The sequence below is a fragment of the Asterias rubens genome, chromosome 5, assembly GCF_902459465.1.
Source record: "Asterias rubens chromosome 5, eAstRub1.3, whole genome shotgun sequence".
NCBI classification, from domain to species: domain Eukaryota; kingdom Metazoa; phylum Echinodermata; class Asteroidea; order Forcipulatida; family Asteriidae; genus Asterias; species Asterias rubens.
In genome coordinates, this window is record NC_047066.1 from 19,570,894 (window position 1) to 19,590,120 (window position 19,227).

At 37.6% G+C, this 19,227-nt stretch overlaps 1 protein-coding gene across 7 annotated transcripts in view; it reads right to left on the minus strand.

The window, feature by feature from the left end:
• Positions 1-19,227, minus strand: part of LOC117290250 (calcium/calmodulin-dependent protein kinase kinase 1-like) — a 57,967-nt gene that overhangs the window by 17,230 nt on the left and 21,510 nt on the right. For all 7 annotated transcript variants that reach the window (XM_033771545.1, XM_033771538.1, XM_033771543.1 and 4 more), the window contains exons 3-8: positions 15,972-16,059; positions 14,560-15,292; positions 9,783-9,884; positions 8,601-8,652; positions 7,695-7,816; positions 506-564 (exon numbers count right to left, since the gene is read on the minus strand). In XM_033771545.1, the coding sequence (XP_033627436.1) occupies positions 506-564; positions 7,695-7,816; positions 8,601-8,652; positions 9,783-9,884; positions 14,560-15,291 (1,067 nt within the window). In that variant the 5' untranslated portion in view covers position 15,292; positions 15,972-16,059. The remainder of the gene's footprint in view (positions 1-505; positions 565-7,694; positions 7,817-8,600; positions 8,653-9,782; positions 9,885-14,559; positions 15,293-15,971; positions 16,060-19,227) is intronic.

Genomic DNA, 19,227 nt, shown 5'->3' on the forward strand with positions numbered 1-19,227 from the left:
ACCAATTCTGTAAAATTCCTTTTAAATTAAAATTGAAAGCATTTCCCAGGGACAATGTACCTTAATCAAATTAAATATTAATATTTCCACGAATGCTGCATTTTGGTGGGATTTACAGCAAACCTGCCCTACATTTATTTCTCTAATTTGAGATGTCATTAATCTTCCTTTCGTTTTCATTGTTCTTAAAGTTTCCAATAATTGTCCGTTTGATCTTGTTCTTAAATACCTGCAGAAATGTCAGTACATGTATATATCTCAAATACATATCAAAAATAGGATAAAAGAACAAATACATATGTAAAATGATATTAAATTTTAGGTTTAATATAGCATGATGGTCATGTTTATTAAAGTCATTACATATACTGGTACTGCCTATGTTGGCATATGATCACACTACTACACATAGTAAAACGTGTACAATATGGATGAATTTCTGTCTAGACCATTGGCCGCCATATTGGATGTATCAACAAGTAACAACTAAAAGGTGATAACCTACCCTTTTTCTACAAGTTCAAACACCATGTAAAGGTTATCTTCTGCCGGGTCATTCAGAACCTGTGATTTAATCAAGATAAACAAACAGAGTTATTAATATACAGAAACGGTATTTAAAATATAATTTATAAAGAGCAGTTATGAAGAGGTTCTGCTTAATATTTTCTAAAGTTCCCAATCTCATTTTTGACATTGTTTTTTGTTTCTGTTATAAAGAGCGGACCCTTTATTTTATCAATGGTGATTGCATTCCTTCTTTCTCAGATAGTTACAGGCACAACGTTTACCGAAAATCATAAAATCTGTAAACAAAATCCAGCGAAATGCACACCTTTGCTGCTCGAAATCTCTTCCAACAGTAACAAACAGAGCAAACGTAAATAATACAGTGTAGATAGATGTACTGTCTTCATGTACATGTACAATGTATTGTACATTAATAGGTTGGATACATGGAGGACTGGCTCTGTGAACCGTTTAAGACCAGGATAAGCCCCGACTCATCCGTGAGTCTAACAGGCTAAGCTCTTTTACGTGTAGGCCCACTGTTTCCTATTAGAATGTAAGACTGAAACAAAACTGCAAGGTGTACAAATATCTGAGTACAATGGACTTACACAAAATAACTTCAAGTTGGCTGCTTTACTACTGTACAAGCAATGTTGTACCTTTATTTAAAGGCAGTGCACACTATTGGTAATTACTCAAAATAACCATCAGCAAAAAACCTCACTTGGTAATGAGTAATGGGGATAGGTTGATAGTATAAAACATTGTGAGAAACGGCTCCCCCTGAAGTGAGTAGTTTTTGAGAAAGACGAAATTTTCCACGAATTTGATTTCGAGACCTCAAGTTCAGAATTTGAGGTCTCGAAATCAAGCATCTGAAAGCACACAACTTTATGTGACAAGGGTGTTTTTTTCTGTCATTAATATCTCCGATGACCAATTGAGCTCAAATTTCCACAGGTTTGTTATTTTATGCATATGTTGAGATACACCAAGTGAGCAGACTGGTCTATGACATTAACCAATAGTTTCCACTGTCTTTAAGTGCACAAAGTGAAATTGCACATCGATTTTGAGTGTTGACAAATTTCAAAAATATAGTTCTGGATGTAACACAGACACAGTGTCCATGTTACATAAAAATCACACATTTTTCATAATAATATCCATTAAAATACCTTTACAAAACAATTTATATACTTCAACAATCATTTCCACGCATAAAGGAGAATGTGAGATAAAATAATCATAGTCAAATAACTGGTTTCTTTTCATAATGTGGAAAAATTTTGCACAAAAATCACACAGTGTCCCGGCTTAGTGGAGTGTTTGGCCACTTAAAACCAAAGTTCTTAACCTATGTGTGCACATATCCGCATGATGTGATTTCAAATATTCATCAGGTAGGCCTATACTAAACAATGCATTACCTAAATTGCTGGTCCAAACTACATTAAGAAAAGACATTCTCCCAAGGCAAGTGATTATCATAGTAGATATCAGGTACACTATGCCGCAATGGATCTATTTGCAACGGATGTTTGTCTTCAGGTCTTGATTGTAAAGTAGTGGCTTAATTATTTAATGGATGTCCCCCATAGTGCACTCAGGTAGTAATTGTAATACGTGCTGCATACAATACATTAAAGACACTGAACACATTTGGTAACTGTCAAAGACCAGTATCCCCACTCGGTGTATCTCAACATACAATGTATGCATAAAATAACAAACCTGTGAACATTTTGACTCAATTGGTCATCGAAGTTGCAAGAGAGTAATAAAAGAAAAAAAAACCTTGTTGCACAAATTAGTGTGCTTTCAGATGCCTAAAAAGGGATAGGAACCTGGCTATTCTTCTGGCTGTGGGCTGGGCCCAATTTCATAGCGCTGCTAAGCACAAAAATTTGCCTAGCATGAAATTTCTTCCTTGATGAAAACAGGATTACCAACCAAATTTCCACGTGATTTTTCAGGATAAGCAAACAACAGCTGAATACCAGTAACAAGCAGTATGCAACAAATGGAAATTCGGTTGGTAATCCTGTATTTATCAAAGAAGAAATTTCAAGCTAAGCAAATTTGTCTGCTTACCAGCTCTATGAAATTGGGCCCTATTGGCTAAGTCATTGCTCCTTTCCTATTATCATTGTACACTAGACAGCACTGCAATTGAAGACGAGTGATACAGTATGTAGCAATAGCCGAATACAAGTACAATGTACATGTATGACTTAAACTAGGTCCTCTCTACCTCCTTAGTTATATTATTTTGAATTTTGAAGGTAAAACATACTAAGGTCAGACCTGATACTTCACAGAGGCAACGAAGGCGTTTGCCCCCATGCCCTCTGGTCATTGCCCCAGTGCCCTTGAAATGCACAGTAGAAATTTACAATATCGTCATACTACTAGGGTGCCCTTTACCAAGGAGAAGAGCTTGGTGCCCGTGCCCTATTAAAAATGAAGCACACATGCCTGAAATGCCTAATACAGGTTGCCACTGTCAGCGACTCCTGCCATTACAAAAATACTACATACAAAAAGATATTGGATATTATGAGTGCATTATTGCGGAACATAATCAGGAGGTGAAATCTGGACTATTCCATTTCACGCCGAGGCGAAGCCGCGTGAAATGCAAAAGCCAGATTTCTCCGAGAGCATACAGTGTGGTTATATTCTGGAACTCTTTTTGCAAAGTATTAATTTTTTACCAAAAGGGCGTTGAGTCTTTGCAACTTATGCAAATCGAGAGCCTTACAGTTTTTGGTGAAAATCCCAAAATATTATGTGCTATAATATTATAAAATATTATGTGAAAAAAGGAAACCATCTTCATCCTTTTTTTTTACCGCGCAAACAAAACAGCACTAGACAGTTTTGCACTTTTTTGACGTCACAGGGCTATTTTCGCAGTGAATGTTTCGCAGTAGTTGAACACATCTCAATTGTGTGGTCCAAATTCTTATTAAATCGCATTCGCAGGAAGTATGAACCAAGATTAAGTCCTTAATGTTGCCAGATCAAAAGGAACTCTTCCTGAAAATATTATTTTTGTAAAGAGACAAGTAGCTCATGTAAATTTCAAGTCTATAGAGGCTTCAATTAAATAAAAAAAAAATCATCTTGATATCGCACACAAAATGGCACCAGACAGTTTCACCTTCAAGTCCTTACTGTTGCCAGATCTAAAGGCACTCTAGACTCGCAAAATGTAAAATAATAATGAGAAAGGCAATGGCTCTTAGCAACTCATGTAAAATGAGTCAAGTCTGAAAATCCTTTAAAACAAAATTAAATTAGAAAAAAAACACACATCTTTAAAAAAAAAAAAAATAAATAAATTCTCGCACATACAAAATGGCACTAGACAGTTTTGCATTTATGAGTCCTTATTGTTGCCAGATCATCCTTGACTATTAAAAGTGCTTTATTTTATGACAATCATCCAGAAGAAAAAAATGGATGGACAACAAAATTCCCGTCAACTAATCCCCAGACAACAGGTACTTCATACATAAAGCATTTCACCCTCGAGTCTTCATGAAACGTGTGAAGACAATACACATGTATAATATGCAAAACTGTTTAAAGGGAAGGTACACATTTGGTAATTACTCAAAACAAATATTAACTTAAAAACTGACTTGGTAACGAGCATTGGAGAGCTGTTGATAGTATAAAACATTGTTGGAAACGACTCCCTCTGAATTTATGCTAGAAGTCTTTTATTCCTAACTGAAAGCACACAAATTCGTCCAACGAGGGTGTTTTTCTTTCATCATTTTTACGCAACTTTGATGACCAATTGAGCCCAAATTTTCACAGGCTTGTTGTTGTATGCTCATGATGGGATACACCAAGTGAGAACACTGGTCTTTGACAATTACCAAACGTGTACAGTGCCTTTTAAGGGAATGTATACAATAGGAGACTTTCCAACACTAGGTGGCAGCAGACATACCAGGTAAATTTCCATTGTTTACGTAGTTCTGAACATGCGCATAATTCTGAGAACAATGGATTTACCCGGTAAGTCTGCTGCCCTCTATCGTCCCAGAAAGTCTCCCATTGGTAATCACCCTTAAAATTAATGGCAATAACAACTTTTGGTATAGAGGCCTATAGCAGCTTTCGGTAGCGAGTATTGTTGAGAAACATTCACTTGCAGTAATGTGGTCATGTAAAAAGATAGCAGTTTTTATCTCTCCCACTTTGAATGTGAGAAGTACGGTATTGTGTATTCAGTATCGGGGATTATTCTTCCCGTGTAGACTTCGCTCTGGGTTTTCGGTGATATCTCAAAATCGTACCTTTTGAAATGAAATTTACACATTAGTTTTATAGGGCCTACACAATGTACATCTACATTTATATAGGTTTAAAACAATCAAAAGATTCAAAAAACCTATACTATAGTGTATATACTATAAGTATGTCTCCGGCTCATCAATGAATACATTTCACACTGCATATTTCTACATGTACCTCAATGAAGTGTGCTTCCCTTTTTTTATTTTTACAATGTTCCCGTCAACAATTCAATGTAGATGTTCATACAGTATACAATTTGCATTGACATTCTTAAGTTACTTAATTTATATTCTATATGTGGCAGTAATGAGACATTAAAAACTAACAATGATCGCCATGTTTTATTCTGCGGGAATGCAGACTGCCCAAGTACATGTAGATTCATCATGCTTTATTGACATTGGATCAAGATCAATTTTACAGAGCTCTACAACAGAGCTGCCAACACTTGCATCTTGCAGTCAGGGAGATTCCGTACACAAATCAGGGAGATGTTTAGAATTACATTCAACATAAGGGAACAATTTTCCATAATCAAGGAGATTGTCAAATTTGTTCATCAGAACATGGAAAGATTAATTTATTTTTCAGGGAACTTTCTGCAGAATCAGGGAGAGTTGTCAGCTCGGTTACAAGAATAAGGTTACCAACCAATAAGGTTACTGTCACAAGCACCAAATGTGACTGGCATTCTGCTTATAAATTGCTTCCCCTGGCTGCCGCTTCACAGGTTGTATCATAAACTCAGGCCTGTACACATGTACCTACACGTATGCTACGTTTTTGAAAAGGCAAGGGCATTGGGGCAGTTTTTCCTTGATAAAGGACACCCTTTTTTATGACCATAACTCATGCATACATTTTACAAATACCTCTAAATTAAAGAACAAATTTCCAAAAGTCATTGAATCCTCCACAATAAATTCCTGATGAATTAATTAAAGGCTAGTCATGAAGACTTGTCCTTCGAGGAAAAGCTTGTCACATAAATTGGTAACCCTCAGTGAAGAAACCACAGCAGCCAGAGTGTCAGTGAAATTAATTACTAGATGACATTCAGTGTCTAATGCTGTCTGGGATGTCCTCCAGTCTATTGTTGGATAATTAAATGTCGGCACGGGAGATGGACATCTTGCCGGGAACGCCATTTTTTTCCCTGTAGTATAGAATTACCATCCTTAAATACATTCCTGATTTTTTTTAAAGGAACATTACAGAATTGGTTTTTGTCAAAGACCAGTTATCTCAAGGTGTTTTTTCAACATAAGCATAAAATAACAAACCTATGGAAATTTGAGCTCAATTGGACGTCGAAGTTGTGAGATAATAAAGAAAGAAAAAAACACCCTTGTCACACGAAGTTGTGTGCTTTCAGGTGCTTGATTTCGAGACCTCAAATTCTAAATCTGAGGTCTCGAGGTAAGTTTTATGTTAATCTGTCACCTTCAAAAATTGTTTTCTTACCAAATCTGTAAAGTTCCTTTGAAGGTTCCCTTTGTTGATTAAAGTTGTGTAAAGTAAAAAAAATGCCCCACTGAAAAGCACTAATTTTGATGTACAGACAAACATTCTGTCCAAGACAAACAAGGACAAGAGGGAGGGGGGGGGGGCGGGGAGATGGAGGAGGCCTGATGACAAATGACATAGATGAAATTCCACGTAGTCTCTTTTTGTTTTCATGTTTTCAAATCATTGATCACTCCCTGGTCGACATGATTGATGGATGACAGAGTATGATTTATATCAGTTTTTTTTTGCTTCGCAGCTAAATAAAGCGACTAAAGTCTTGTCGCCGGTTTTTTTCTCTCCAGGAAATGCACATGTAGGATATTGTACAGAGTGCACTATAGAGGGTCTGTGTATTCTGTATACCTTTAGGACCATTTTCCATGCACCAAATATTAACTGGTATCTTCGAAAACAGTCTCCTGATGATAACTAGAGCAAGCTAGTCCACACGTCGAGACCAATTTAAGCACTGACTCCGTGCTAGAACAGTTAATCATGATCCTATTTTAAACTAAGTAGTAGTCCCAGCCTATTTTCTATACCATCCACCCGAGTATTAGTTAACAAAGCAGGACAGTTCTTTTCAGAACTGAGAAGTCTCCCGAACCCCCAAACATCTATTCTGCGAGGGTTTTAGGGTATTTCTAGTGAAGAATTAAAGACAGGAAACCAGTGTTTCCAACTCAAGGGACAGCTTAAATGCCAAGTCTGAACTTGAAAGTTTATCTAAACATCGTGTCCTCTACGTTTATCAAATCATTTCATGGCAGTGTTATGACTAATATCAATCTGTTTTGATAACTTTTTCACAAACCCTGGACGAACGCAAGGGTTTCTCGGAGAGAGAATGTAAACTCTCTCTCATTCCGACTGTGAAATCATCGTGCTATGATTTCCATGTCCCTGGAAAATGACCAAAGGCAATTGAGCATGTGAACGACTGTGACAACACGCACATATTAAATTTGGCAGTTCAGGTGCATACCCTCATTCGCAATACGCTTTTACTTTTACATGTGTACTCCATGCTTTCTGATGTTATATGTTTGATATTGCTATTTATAATCGTTTTACCCTTACACCAATGTGTATGAAGAGTTGTATTCCTAGTACTTACCAGAGTTCTGTGACAAATTTAGACGAGAAAGTTACACATCTCCAACCAACAAGAGATTGACACAGTTGTAAAGCTACTCAATTCTTACTCCTTACAACATGGAAAGCTTAAAATTCTTACTCACATACATTTTATTTGTACATTAATATTAAGCATTAATATTAAGCACAAAACAATGCTACGAAACGTATTATTGAGTACTGAGTTAAAAAAAAAAAAAAATTGGACTCTCACATACCTCAACGAGTTTGACGATGTTTGGGTGGTCCAGTTTCTTAAGGATGGCAATCTCTTGGTAGACTCTATCTAGGGGAGTCTTGGGGCCCTGCCCTGGTTTCCCTCCCCTTGGAGGAGGTCTCTCTGTTAGGTAAGAAGAGGAAACGGCGTAAGTTTACAAGAACAAGTTTCTTGTAAGAACTTCAAGGTCATTAGTTCAAAGGTATGGGTTTCATAAAATTGCTTAACAAATTTTGGAGCTCCTAGTAAATGTAAGTGGTGTTCAAAGTATTTGTTTGGCAAAAAGCACAAATCAATGTTCCTTAAAGCCATTTGACACATTGGTAAACAGTATTGTCCAAAGGCCCACACTTCGTGTATCACAACTTATATATAAAATAACAAACCTGTGAAAATTTAGGCTCAATCGGTCATCGGAGTCGGGAGAAAATAACGGGAAAACCCACCCTTGTTTCCGCACGTTTCGCCGTGTCATGACATGTGTTTAAAATAAATCCTTAATTCTCGCTATCCAGAATTGATAATAGTTTTAATGTTTTCTCAAAAAGGAAAGCATTTCATGGAATAATATTTCAAGAGAAGTCTTTCACTATAACCTTCTGTAAACCCTGTTAGTTATTTGTAAATCTGTGAACCTTTTTTTCTTTTTTCTGTTCCGAAAGTGTATAATGGCTCTAACAGAAACAGGTTACCAGCCAAAATACCAATATCACCTTATACCATACACAACTGGTTTCCTGCTTACTTTTGCTTCAAACTTGCAAGCAAATTGTTTTGTTTAGAAACTCCATGAAATTATAATATGGATAGAAAAATACATTGTAGCCTCACTTATAAAACATGTACTTTTAAAAACATCAACTCCTCTTCTACTCCTTAATGGTTTATTTATACAATTGTTACTTACTTGCAAATCCTCCCCTTCGTATAAGTTTCTTCTTTGACAGAATCTTCATTGCCTGAAAATAAAAAATAATACATAAATGTAAAAGGTTTATCTGTACACATCTTGTTAAAACAAACAGTGAGACTTGGCCTGGGATTGGCTGCATGCCAGTAAAAACAATCACGGACGGACAGCCATTAAATTTAGTTTGCATTTGACTCATGTAACGATACCACACAATATGGGGGTGTGTACATGTATGTAGTTCATTAACACAATACATTTACATTGTAGGCTAAGTGCTTTCTATGGAAACAACCTTCTGACCAAAATTACAAATTTGAAAAATCTTTTCTTTATCTCAAGTGGTGTTGGAGAATAACTCGGGTCCAGTATAAATGTGGAGCTCAATTCCCCTGTGGTCTTGTGCGTTTTGCCTTTAAATTCGGGCCCAATGGCAAGCCTGGAATTTCATCTTTGAAAGGGCAAGGCGATTTTCATTTTGTAAAGGGCACTTCCATTAGACAAACTCAAAGTCTATGAAAACTTTTGAAGGGGCACCAAGGCCAAGACCAGGGCAACAGAGGGCGTGGCCTCCATGTAATTTAAGGCCTGAGGCCTGAGGGACACTTTCTATGGGAAACATTTAAGTTTGCATTGGAACTTTGCAAAGGGCATCACTGTGGAAGTGTCGTGGCCGAGCGGTTAGGAGCACCGTATTCAAACTCTGGTGTTTCTGATCAACAGAGTGTGGGTTTGAATCCCCAGCCGTGACACTTGTGTCCTTAAGCAAGACACTTAACCATTGCTTCGTCCTTTGGATGGGACGTAAAGCCGTTGGTCCCATGTGATGTGTAACGCATGTACAAGAACCCAGTGCACTTATCGAAAAGAGAAGGGGTTCGCCCCGGTGTTCCTGGCTGTGGCTGCTGTATGCGCCGTAGGACATTGTAAACCCTTAGAAGGTGCTGAATAATTGGGTCTCAGAATCCATCACTGCAATACCCTATCTTTCTGAAAGTTTGTATAGTACTCATCGCCTTGAGTACCTTGTTTGGTAGATACGTGCGCTATATAAGACTTCGATATTATTATTATCATTATTATTATTAATTGCTGTGGGTGCCATGGTTATTTTGAGGCCAGATGCTATAGCATTTTGATGGGTTTCCAGACTGCCCTGTTGTCCAGTCTGTAACTTACATAGTGAACGTCATCTTCTTCATTGTAGGCTAGTTTGACCACTCCGTAGGAGCCTTTTCCGATCTCGTCTGATAGATGATACTGATTTAAATGAACGTAATCCTGCATGGAAACAGAAAGAAATCACATAAGGAATCGACATCAAAGCCAAGTTGCTATCAATTGAAAGATTTCAAACTTGATAAATAACCTCTTGAGATCTAATTTCGGTTTTGTTTTGATCAATAAAGTGTTTGTGTCAATATTATGTTTATTTTCACAGGCTCGGCCTTCGTACTTAGCCTGGCGAACATTGTATGATACAAACTATGGGCTACTAAACTAAGCACCACTCAACTTGCCCAGTTTTAGAGGGCTACTAAAAACTGTTTCACCAAGTTTACCCAGTCAGTTTCCCTTGTGGTTTATATTGACATCTGAAAAGAAAAGTTGCATCCCCTTTTCAACATGTTCAAAATTAAAATGAACAAACTTTATTATTTCATTTTTTAAACACCTCAACCCAAATATTATTGAATACATCATACCACACATCCAAGACTATTAATTACATTGTACATGTACATGTACATCAAGTTTTAAATTGAAGGCTACAATGTACTGCAGGCTAGGCTAATTCACATACAATACAACACGAAATTAACATTTTCATGAAGTGAACACGTGTTCACAGTCACCCACAACCAATTCCAGCGCCATACTCTATCATCATCTCATCAGCCAAGTTCAGTTCACTCAAACATCTCACAACACAACAAAACATTAGCAAACATCCGACTGACACAAATAATACAATTCCTGCTCAACGTTCCGTGAAAAAAGAGAGCAACTGCATTTTCTTTTGATAACAAAAGACCAGACACAATACATCTGACCTAATTTCCCTTTTTCCTCAGTCCCATGATTGATTGTATACAAAGTCATGTAATGAAGCGACAGTTTCAATATACAGTTGTGTCACCATGGAATTTTCAATGATATTTAAAGAGAAGGGGCCTGTAGTTGCCTTTTCTGTTTTTCAATGGCGGTATTATACAACACACTGTCATCGGTAGTTTAACAGCCAATTAGTTTCAATGTACTGTGTATGAATTCCCCGTGACTGACCGGAGCAATACAACATGTACAGTACAATGTATGAAGCAATGCCCAGTAAACTGTATTATGAAAAGCCCTTCCCAGAGCCAATGCTACTCAATTAAGATCTTAAAGGCAGTGGACACTATTGGTAGTTTCTCAAAATAATTGTTAGCATAAAAACTTACTTGGTAATGAGTAATGGGGAGAGGTTCATAGTATAAAACATTGTGAGAAACGGCTCCCTCCAAAGTAAAGTAGATTTCAAGAAAAAGTAATTTTCCACGAATTTAATTTTGAGACCTCAGAATTAAATGTTGAGGTCTCGAAATCAAGCATCTGAAAGCGCACAACCAACTTTGTGTGACAAGGGTGGTTTTTTTCTCTTCATTATTAACTTTGACGACCAATTGAGCTCAAGTTTTCACAGGTTTGTTATTTTATGCAAATGTTGCGATACACAAAGAGAGAAGACTGGTCTTTGACAATTACCAAAAGTGTCCAGTGTCTTTAACCACATAGGCCCAATTTCATACAGGCTGCTAGAAATACATTTCAGGCCTGTATGCTTCTTTTTGGAAAGGGCAAGGGCACCAATGCATTTTCTCCTTGGTACATGTGGTAAAACTATGAAGAAATTGTTAAGTTTTTACTGGAGCATTTCAAGGGCACGAAGGCAATTACCAGGGGGCGTTGGTTGGGTAAAAATCCAGAGTGGTTGTCCATCTAGGAAGAATAATTCGTAATAAAAATACACAATCTGAGAAACGTTTCATGGAAAAATGTTTCTCAGTTTCAATTACATGTATTTGTGATGTTGTGTTTTCCAAGTTCCTCAGGCATTTTTTTTATTAAAACAGCTTCACCCAGAAATTTGACACTTGCACAGTAAGCAGAGATGGATGGTGATCACAATGCGCAGAATACTGCGAAAAGCAGGAGACGAAATTGGGTCCTGATGTTTCTACACGTATGTTTAATTTGAAAAAGAACTCAAATACGTTGTACATGTATCATATCCAGCAGGCAGACTAAAATTATTGAGATATTGGATTCACAGTGTTTGAATATTGATCATAACGTCGGCTCATTTGTTTTGTTTTGTTATTGTACCCTGCTTGTCCAGACACACAACATGTGGACAAATTCAACCTGTGTTCAATGTTTGTACAGTTTGCTGAGTCCTATGATGTTTTTTTAGCGCAGGGTAAAATAAAATTTGACTTTGAAATGAAGCATTTGAGATGCACACTTGCTATTTCACCCCAGACATTGTTTTCAATGGTCGGTATTCTACTATCACTTAAAAGTACAAGTAAACTGAACTTGACGAATGAGGACGTTCATTGCATAGTTACAGAACACATGCAAGTGTATGTGTGCTTTTTGTTTGCATTGTTTGCACTATGGAAAAAAGTCTCAGGTATCTCGATTTTAAAATCCTTTATAAACGTACATATCGATAGCAAGCTGCCTGTGCCAAAGTGTCTGTAACGGCCGCAAGATTTGACCTACTTTTGCTCAAACCAGAGGGTATTTAGTACATGAACATATACTGTAAGGAATCCTATTGTATTAACATTTTTCAATATTATCCATATTTAAAGGCAGTGGACACTATTGGTAATTTGCTCAAAATAATTATTGGCATAAAACCTTTCTTGGTGACGAGTAATGGGGAGAGGTTGGTGGTATAAAACATTGTGAGAAACGGCTCCCTCTGAAGTGCCATAGTTTTCGAGAAAGAAGTAATTTTCCACAAATTTGATTTCGAGACCTCAGATTTAGAACTTGACGTCTTGAAATCAACCATCTAAATGCACACAGCTTCGTGGAACAAGGGTGTTTTTTCTTTCATTATTATCTTGCAACTTTGATGACCGATTGAGCTCAAATTTTCACAGGTTTGTTATTTTATTCATATGTTGGGATACACCAACTGTGAAGGCTAGTCTTTGACAATTACCAATAGTGTCCACTGCCCTTAATACCATAGACTGTACATTTATAAACCAAAATAATATCTGTTTCTGAAGTTTCCCAGATTTTTTTAATGAAAGCGGCAAAAAATCAACACGATTTGAGATGTCTTGTGATGATTATAATACAAAAACGAATGGACTTTGTGGGTTTTAAATATAACAAGCGCCGACATGTCAAGCACAAATAATGCAGTAGTGTGATGTGAATGTGTCCAACATGTACACACACATACAGTACATAATGTATGCAATATACATGTACCGTAATAAATTTGCCAACAATTTAAATTTTGAATTTATAATACATGTAACTACATGTAGTTGATTTTGTAGACTGCCTATGAAAACATCTCGCCCATCTATTATTATAGTATTAATTCCAGCACCTCAGAACAGAATATAGAGTGTCAACATGTTACATAAAATAATGTAGAAGCACATCATGTACAATGTACATAAGTATGGATGTGATCACAGTACGTACGTACAGACTGTGTGTACACAATGCTGTTCGTGTACGTATTTAGCAAATTTTGAAGTCGACTTCGTATGTTGTACACTGCCTTCGAAAACATCACACCCATGAATTCTAACACCTCTGGCGCAGCTAAAATACGTATTCATGAGAATACATATAAGGGTAAAAGTGGTCCCACCATGGTCCCACACAGCCAATGCCCAAAGACGAGGCAAACTATTCACATATATTGGCACCTACATGTCCATGCGAGATCCAGCTTCATAACTGATGAGTGAAGTGAGTCTAGTTTGACACTTCTTACTGTTTGGACAGCGATTTCAGACACCATGACTGTGATATGATTGAAGCATTCAATCATTCAGGTCATTATAACATTAAAACAGTATACAAGCCACAATTGGACAACTTTGTTCAGGTCATTATAACATTAAAACAGTATACAAGCCACAATTGGACAACTTTGTTCAGGTCATTATAACATTAAAACAGTATACAAGCCACAATTGGACAACTTTGTTCAGGTCATTATAACATTCAAACAGTATACAAGCCACAATTGGACAACTTTGTTCAGGTCATTATAACATTAAAACAGTATACAAGCCACAATTGGACAACTTTTCTATTTCATTGCTCTGCTTCCTGTAGAATACGTTCATCATTTTCCGCTTACTGCAACCTCCGAATTTCAAAGGTAGCTGTGTCGGCAAAGAATGCCTAGTAATGCAGAGTCTGCACGCATACAAGCAAAAATTCCCTGTTATCCCTAGTTGCGATAGCTTAACCCTCCTCCCCCATAACGTAACCCTCCTCCCGCCGTTGGGAGGAGGGTTACGTTATCGCAACTATGTTAACCCCTGAAATACGCTTGTCGTAAGCATGGAATTTTAATGTTTTTATGCACTGTTGTTTTATTCACTAAGTAATACATAAAGTGTGTATGTACAGGAGAATTGACTGCAAATCTCCATGAGAAATGGATTGTTGTGATAGTTAATAGGGACTGCTTTAACCTTGCAATGTTCATAAGAAGTTATGAGACCACTTTTTAGGTTGCAATAAGGTGAGGTCTGAGGAACATCGGGCAGGACCCGGCCAGGGACTCGAGGTTTATTTTAGTTTACCATGCAAAGTAAAAACTGCCTTGCCCTAGCTCGAACAAAGTATCAGACCTGCCGAATCATTTTCTAGAAATAAAAAAGGAACATGGAATGTGGCCTTCTACTTTTGTACCAACCTGTTCGGCCGATATTGATATACTGGACGACTCCTTCGTGGGGGGTCTCCGTAACCTAGGTGACCCAATAGGTGATCCAATCGGTGATGCATAGGGGGAACAGGACAACGACGGAAAGATGCGTCTTTGCAACGGCACATCCAGGCGGGCGGAGACCGGGCGGGGTTTAGGTACGTCCCTCCTCTCACCCATACTCTGCGACACCGGGCGGTACCCATCGCCGCCTAGTCGCCCCCCACTACGGGGCGAGGCAGAAATCTCAATAGGAGGGAGATCATCCTCCAAGGCACTAAGGACTCCGTTTATAGTCACTGGAGTCCTTTCTCTACTTAACATGTTCTCGTTGAATGAGTGTGATCTTCGACGCCCGTATTGATCAACGAGTAAAAGGTGCGGGTGGGCGATGGGCTCGGTTGGTAATGTCACTATCTCTTCCTCCTCGACGTCATCGCCACTCCCCGCGACAATCACAATCCGGGAGTTTACAATAGGCCCCATTGAGTCCATTATTGTCGAGCCCCGCCCGGAGTCTACTGTTCCGTCAGGAACCAGACCCAGTGTCTCCTTATCGAATGACATGTCCATTGGAAAGGTGAATGGTTCGGATTCATTTTCCTCCATGACCACGGACGGAGCCCCGCCATTCTTGGATTCAAACTTGGCAATACTGGAGGTTTGTTGATGGGGAAGGCCGATGCTTATTTCTCCTTGTGAAATATCCGGACTTTCCATTCTATGGCAATGGGGAAAAAATCACATGTTAAAAATTGTCATTCTATTATTTGTCATATTATGTTCATTGTTTGTTTGTATACTAGGGACCCACGAACAAACATATTGACAAAATAGGGAGACCGCTAACATACATTGTACGTAGGGCTAGACAGCTCAGTTGGCAATGTAGATTGTTAGTCCATGGGTCATTGGTTCAAATTCCACTCAAGTCAAGTGTTCTTTGTTCAATATTAAAGACAGTGGACACTATTGGTAATTGTCAAAGACTAGTCTTCACAGTTGGTGTATCTCAACATATGCATAAAATAACAAACCTGTGAAAATTTGAGCTCAATCGGTCGTCAAATTTGCGAGATAACAATGAAAGAAGAAAAAACCATTGTGTCACGAAGTTGTGTGCTTTCTGATGCTTGATTTCGAGACCTCAAAGTTCTAAACTTGAGGTCTCGAAATCGAATTCGTGGAAAATTACTTCTTTCTCGAAAACTACGTCACTTCAGAGGGAGCTGTTTCTCACAATGTTTTACACTATCAACCTCTCCCCATTACTCATAATCAAGTAAGGTTTTATGATGATAATTATTTTGAGTAATTACTAATAGTGTCCACTGCCTTTAAGAAGAGACAATGACAATTAAAATGTAAGGACAATAATTTCGAATAATTTCTATAGTCACCTTGGATGTTGATTATTTTGGCCTGCATGGTCCTGGCCTTCTGTGCCAGCCTTAGTATTACGAAACTTATCACAAATCGTGCTGTTACCTGTAAACAAATAAATTAGTTCGTTAGAGACTGACTTAGGTTTCTTTTTAATGGTGAAAATAGCTTAGCTAAGGTCTAACTTTTTTTTAAATCTGTCTTAAACTAAAACAAAAATGCCAGAGCAGCCGCAAATGGCCGCAACATTTGACCAAATTTTGCTGGAACAAGAGTCACTCACAAATGTAGACTAATACATTGTAAGACTCTAGTTGTACGTACATGTACATTTTCTAAAGCTAGTATAAAATTACATTCTACAAGTTTGTATATTTTTTACTTTCTGATTTAACTACACTGTTTGTCTTGTCTGACAAGTGTGCACATGCTCAAGTTGTTGTTGACATATTTTGTGTTCCAAAGGCCAACAGTTTTTTATCACTTCTATGAGGGAAATTTTAACTTGTGGTGGAACATTGCAGAGGGCACCAAAGCATTATAAGCACATGCTCAAGTTGTTGTTGACATATTTTGTGTTCCAAAGGCCAACAGTTTTTTTATCAAAAAAGATAAGAATATTGTCATTGTCAGTGTAAATTAATGTTGTCTTGGTTTGTAATCTTTTGTACATGTAGTTGTTGAACAAAGATATGGACAACATAAGGAGACTGGCAATGATAGCTCAGTTGGTAGAGTGCTGATATGTTAATCTGAAGGTCGCATGTTCCAAGTCATAAAGGATGAAAGTCAAAGTCCCATTTTGTCTGTGTTTAACCCAAAATTATTTTGAAAATTTTACCCAGTTTTCCTTGTGGTTTATTTCTAAATATAAGTTGGTATGGAGATGTGGATACAAAAAAATATGCAAGTGTGCGACCTTGAATTTCCTCTGGAAAGGGTCACTTCTACATGTATGAGGAAAATTTTAACTTGTGGTGGAACTTAACAGAGGGCACAACAGCATAAGCACAGGGCACCAAGGCGATTGCTTTGGTTGCTATGGGTTATTTCAAGCCCAGAAAACATATGTACAGTAGGCATTCAATTTGGTTCTTGAAGGGGCTCAGCAATTTTCCTCTGGTAAGGGTCACTTCTATGAGGGAAATTTTAACTTGTGGTGGAACATTGCAGAGGGCACCAAAGCATTATAAGCACAGGGCTCCAAGACAATTGCTGTGGGTGCTGTGAGTTATTTCAAGACTGGAAAACATGTACACGTGTATGTAGACTTTTAAAAAAAAATCTTGAAGGGGCATAGCAATTTTCCTCTGGTAAGGGGCACTTCTTTGAGGGCAATTTAAACTTGTTGCAAAGGGGACCAAAGCAAAAGCACAGGGCACCAAGGCAATTGCTGTGGATGCCTGCTGTATGTTATTTTGCGGCCTGTGTATGTACAAAGTTAAAAAGTCAACACAGACATTAAAGCCAGCATGAGTCTTAACTCCCTCCATACATTATCTCCCTAGCACTGCCCTCAGGGCATGCAGGGTTACTTAGAAATCTCCCCCAACCAGATTACGCCAAATTTGCTCTCCGAGAAAACATGTCAAAGCTAATAACAATCTGTACGCTACATTTCCATGTACTTCAAGCGCTGGTAAAATGTGGCCACGCACCTAAAGGGCGACTCCAATGCATGAGCAATCAAATGTACATTATTTGGATGACTTTCAGGAACCTGGCATAATTTATTAAATATCTGTTCTCCCGTAAATATTTACGGAAAGGATGCTGTTGTTTTTGCTCGGTGCAGTAAAGGCTGTGAAGTTGGTCTTTCAAGGTGATAGAATCTTTGGGGCAAGTTGAATCAATTCCTGATCATATACGTGTACATATTAGACTGGAATAAACTGCCTCGACATCAAGTCAGGCTTAAAGTGAAAATGAATAAACAATTAATGTGTCCATGATCAATTTATCACCAACATATATGGTGCATGAATGATGAAAGAGTTCAGTTTTTAACAAACAAGTTTATTTAAAAAAAAATTCAAAGAATTAAGGAAATTACATAAATGTTGATAACTTTCAACAACAAAAACTGTTTGACAATATTTAGATGATCCTTGTACATATATTAAAAAAGCAAATTATTTAAAATACACAGAAACAAAAACCTAAGTAAAATCGAAACCACCGAAACTGCCGACTCCTAATATATTGACACAGTTTTTGTTCAATAGAATGTTTGTGATGATGTCATACAAACTGTACAATGTAGGACTGTGCAAAAGTACAATGTGATGAGAATTAAGGACTGCATGTTGAGTTACTTGAGAAGATCAATTGAATAATTTAATTTAATCAATCAGCAAACAATTATTTTTCTTTTGTGTAAAATGTGTACACACATAGAAGTAATAATTAAAGGGAGGGTATAATTTTGGTCATTACTCCAAAGGTTATGGTCCATACTTAAAGAGACACACTGCTTTCTTATTTGCTGCTTTGGGCTATACTGTATAAGAAATGCTTTTATTGAAAGCATTTGTTATGAAACAATTATGGTTGGAAAGAACCACTTTTTGACGCCACAAAATGGCGGATTGTGTCAGTTTAGAAAGTAACTGGAAGATCACATTATAAGTTATCGCACAAGCGCGAGTGGAATGCGAAAACAATATAGTGCTTTTGACGAGGCCGAAGGCCGAGTTGGATAAGGGACGCAGACGCGCTTAATTTTTCGTATTTCACGAGCGCGCGTGTGATAACAAATTTATCTTCCAGTCTCATTTGCAACGCGCAAAATTTAGAGCGTTATTTCACACGCACCAAGTTTAGAATGTAATTTATGCACTGTCCGTATATGGAGCGTGACAAAATGACATTTCACAATACCCACTGTGTAATAAAGACAGAGGAAGTAGGATACACAACAGAGGTCATAGCATATATTGTTTTTATCCCCCAGTAGTTCGAGCTTATTGGTGGATTAGCGCGTACTGGAAGATAACATTCTGAGGAATATTTGTATGAAACTGAATCATTATAATATTCTTCTTTCAAAACAAACTTCCAACCAAACTTCCAAGTTGGTAGAGCGCCGGCACGTTAATCCGGAGGTCGTTGGTTCCAATCCCACTCTAGACAACTCTTTGTTCAACCCCAAAAATCACATGATAATTTCATAACAAACATAGCACAAAACACCTAATCTGAAGGCATTTTGACCCTTGAATTTTTACTAATTCTACAATTTTTACTAATTCTACACAATGTGCTGTTTTTATG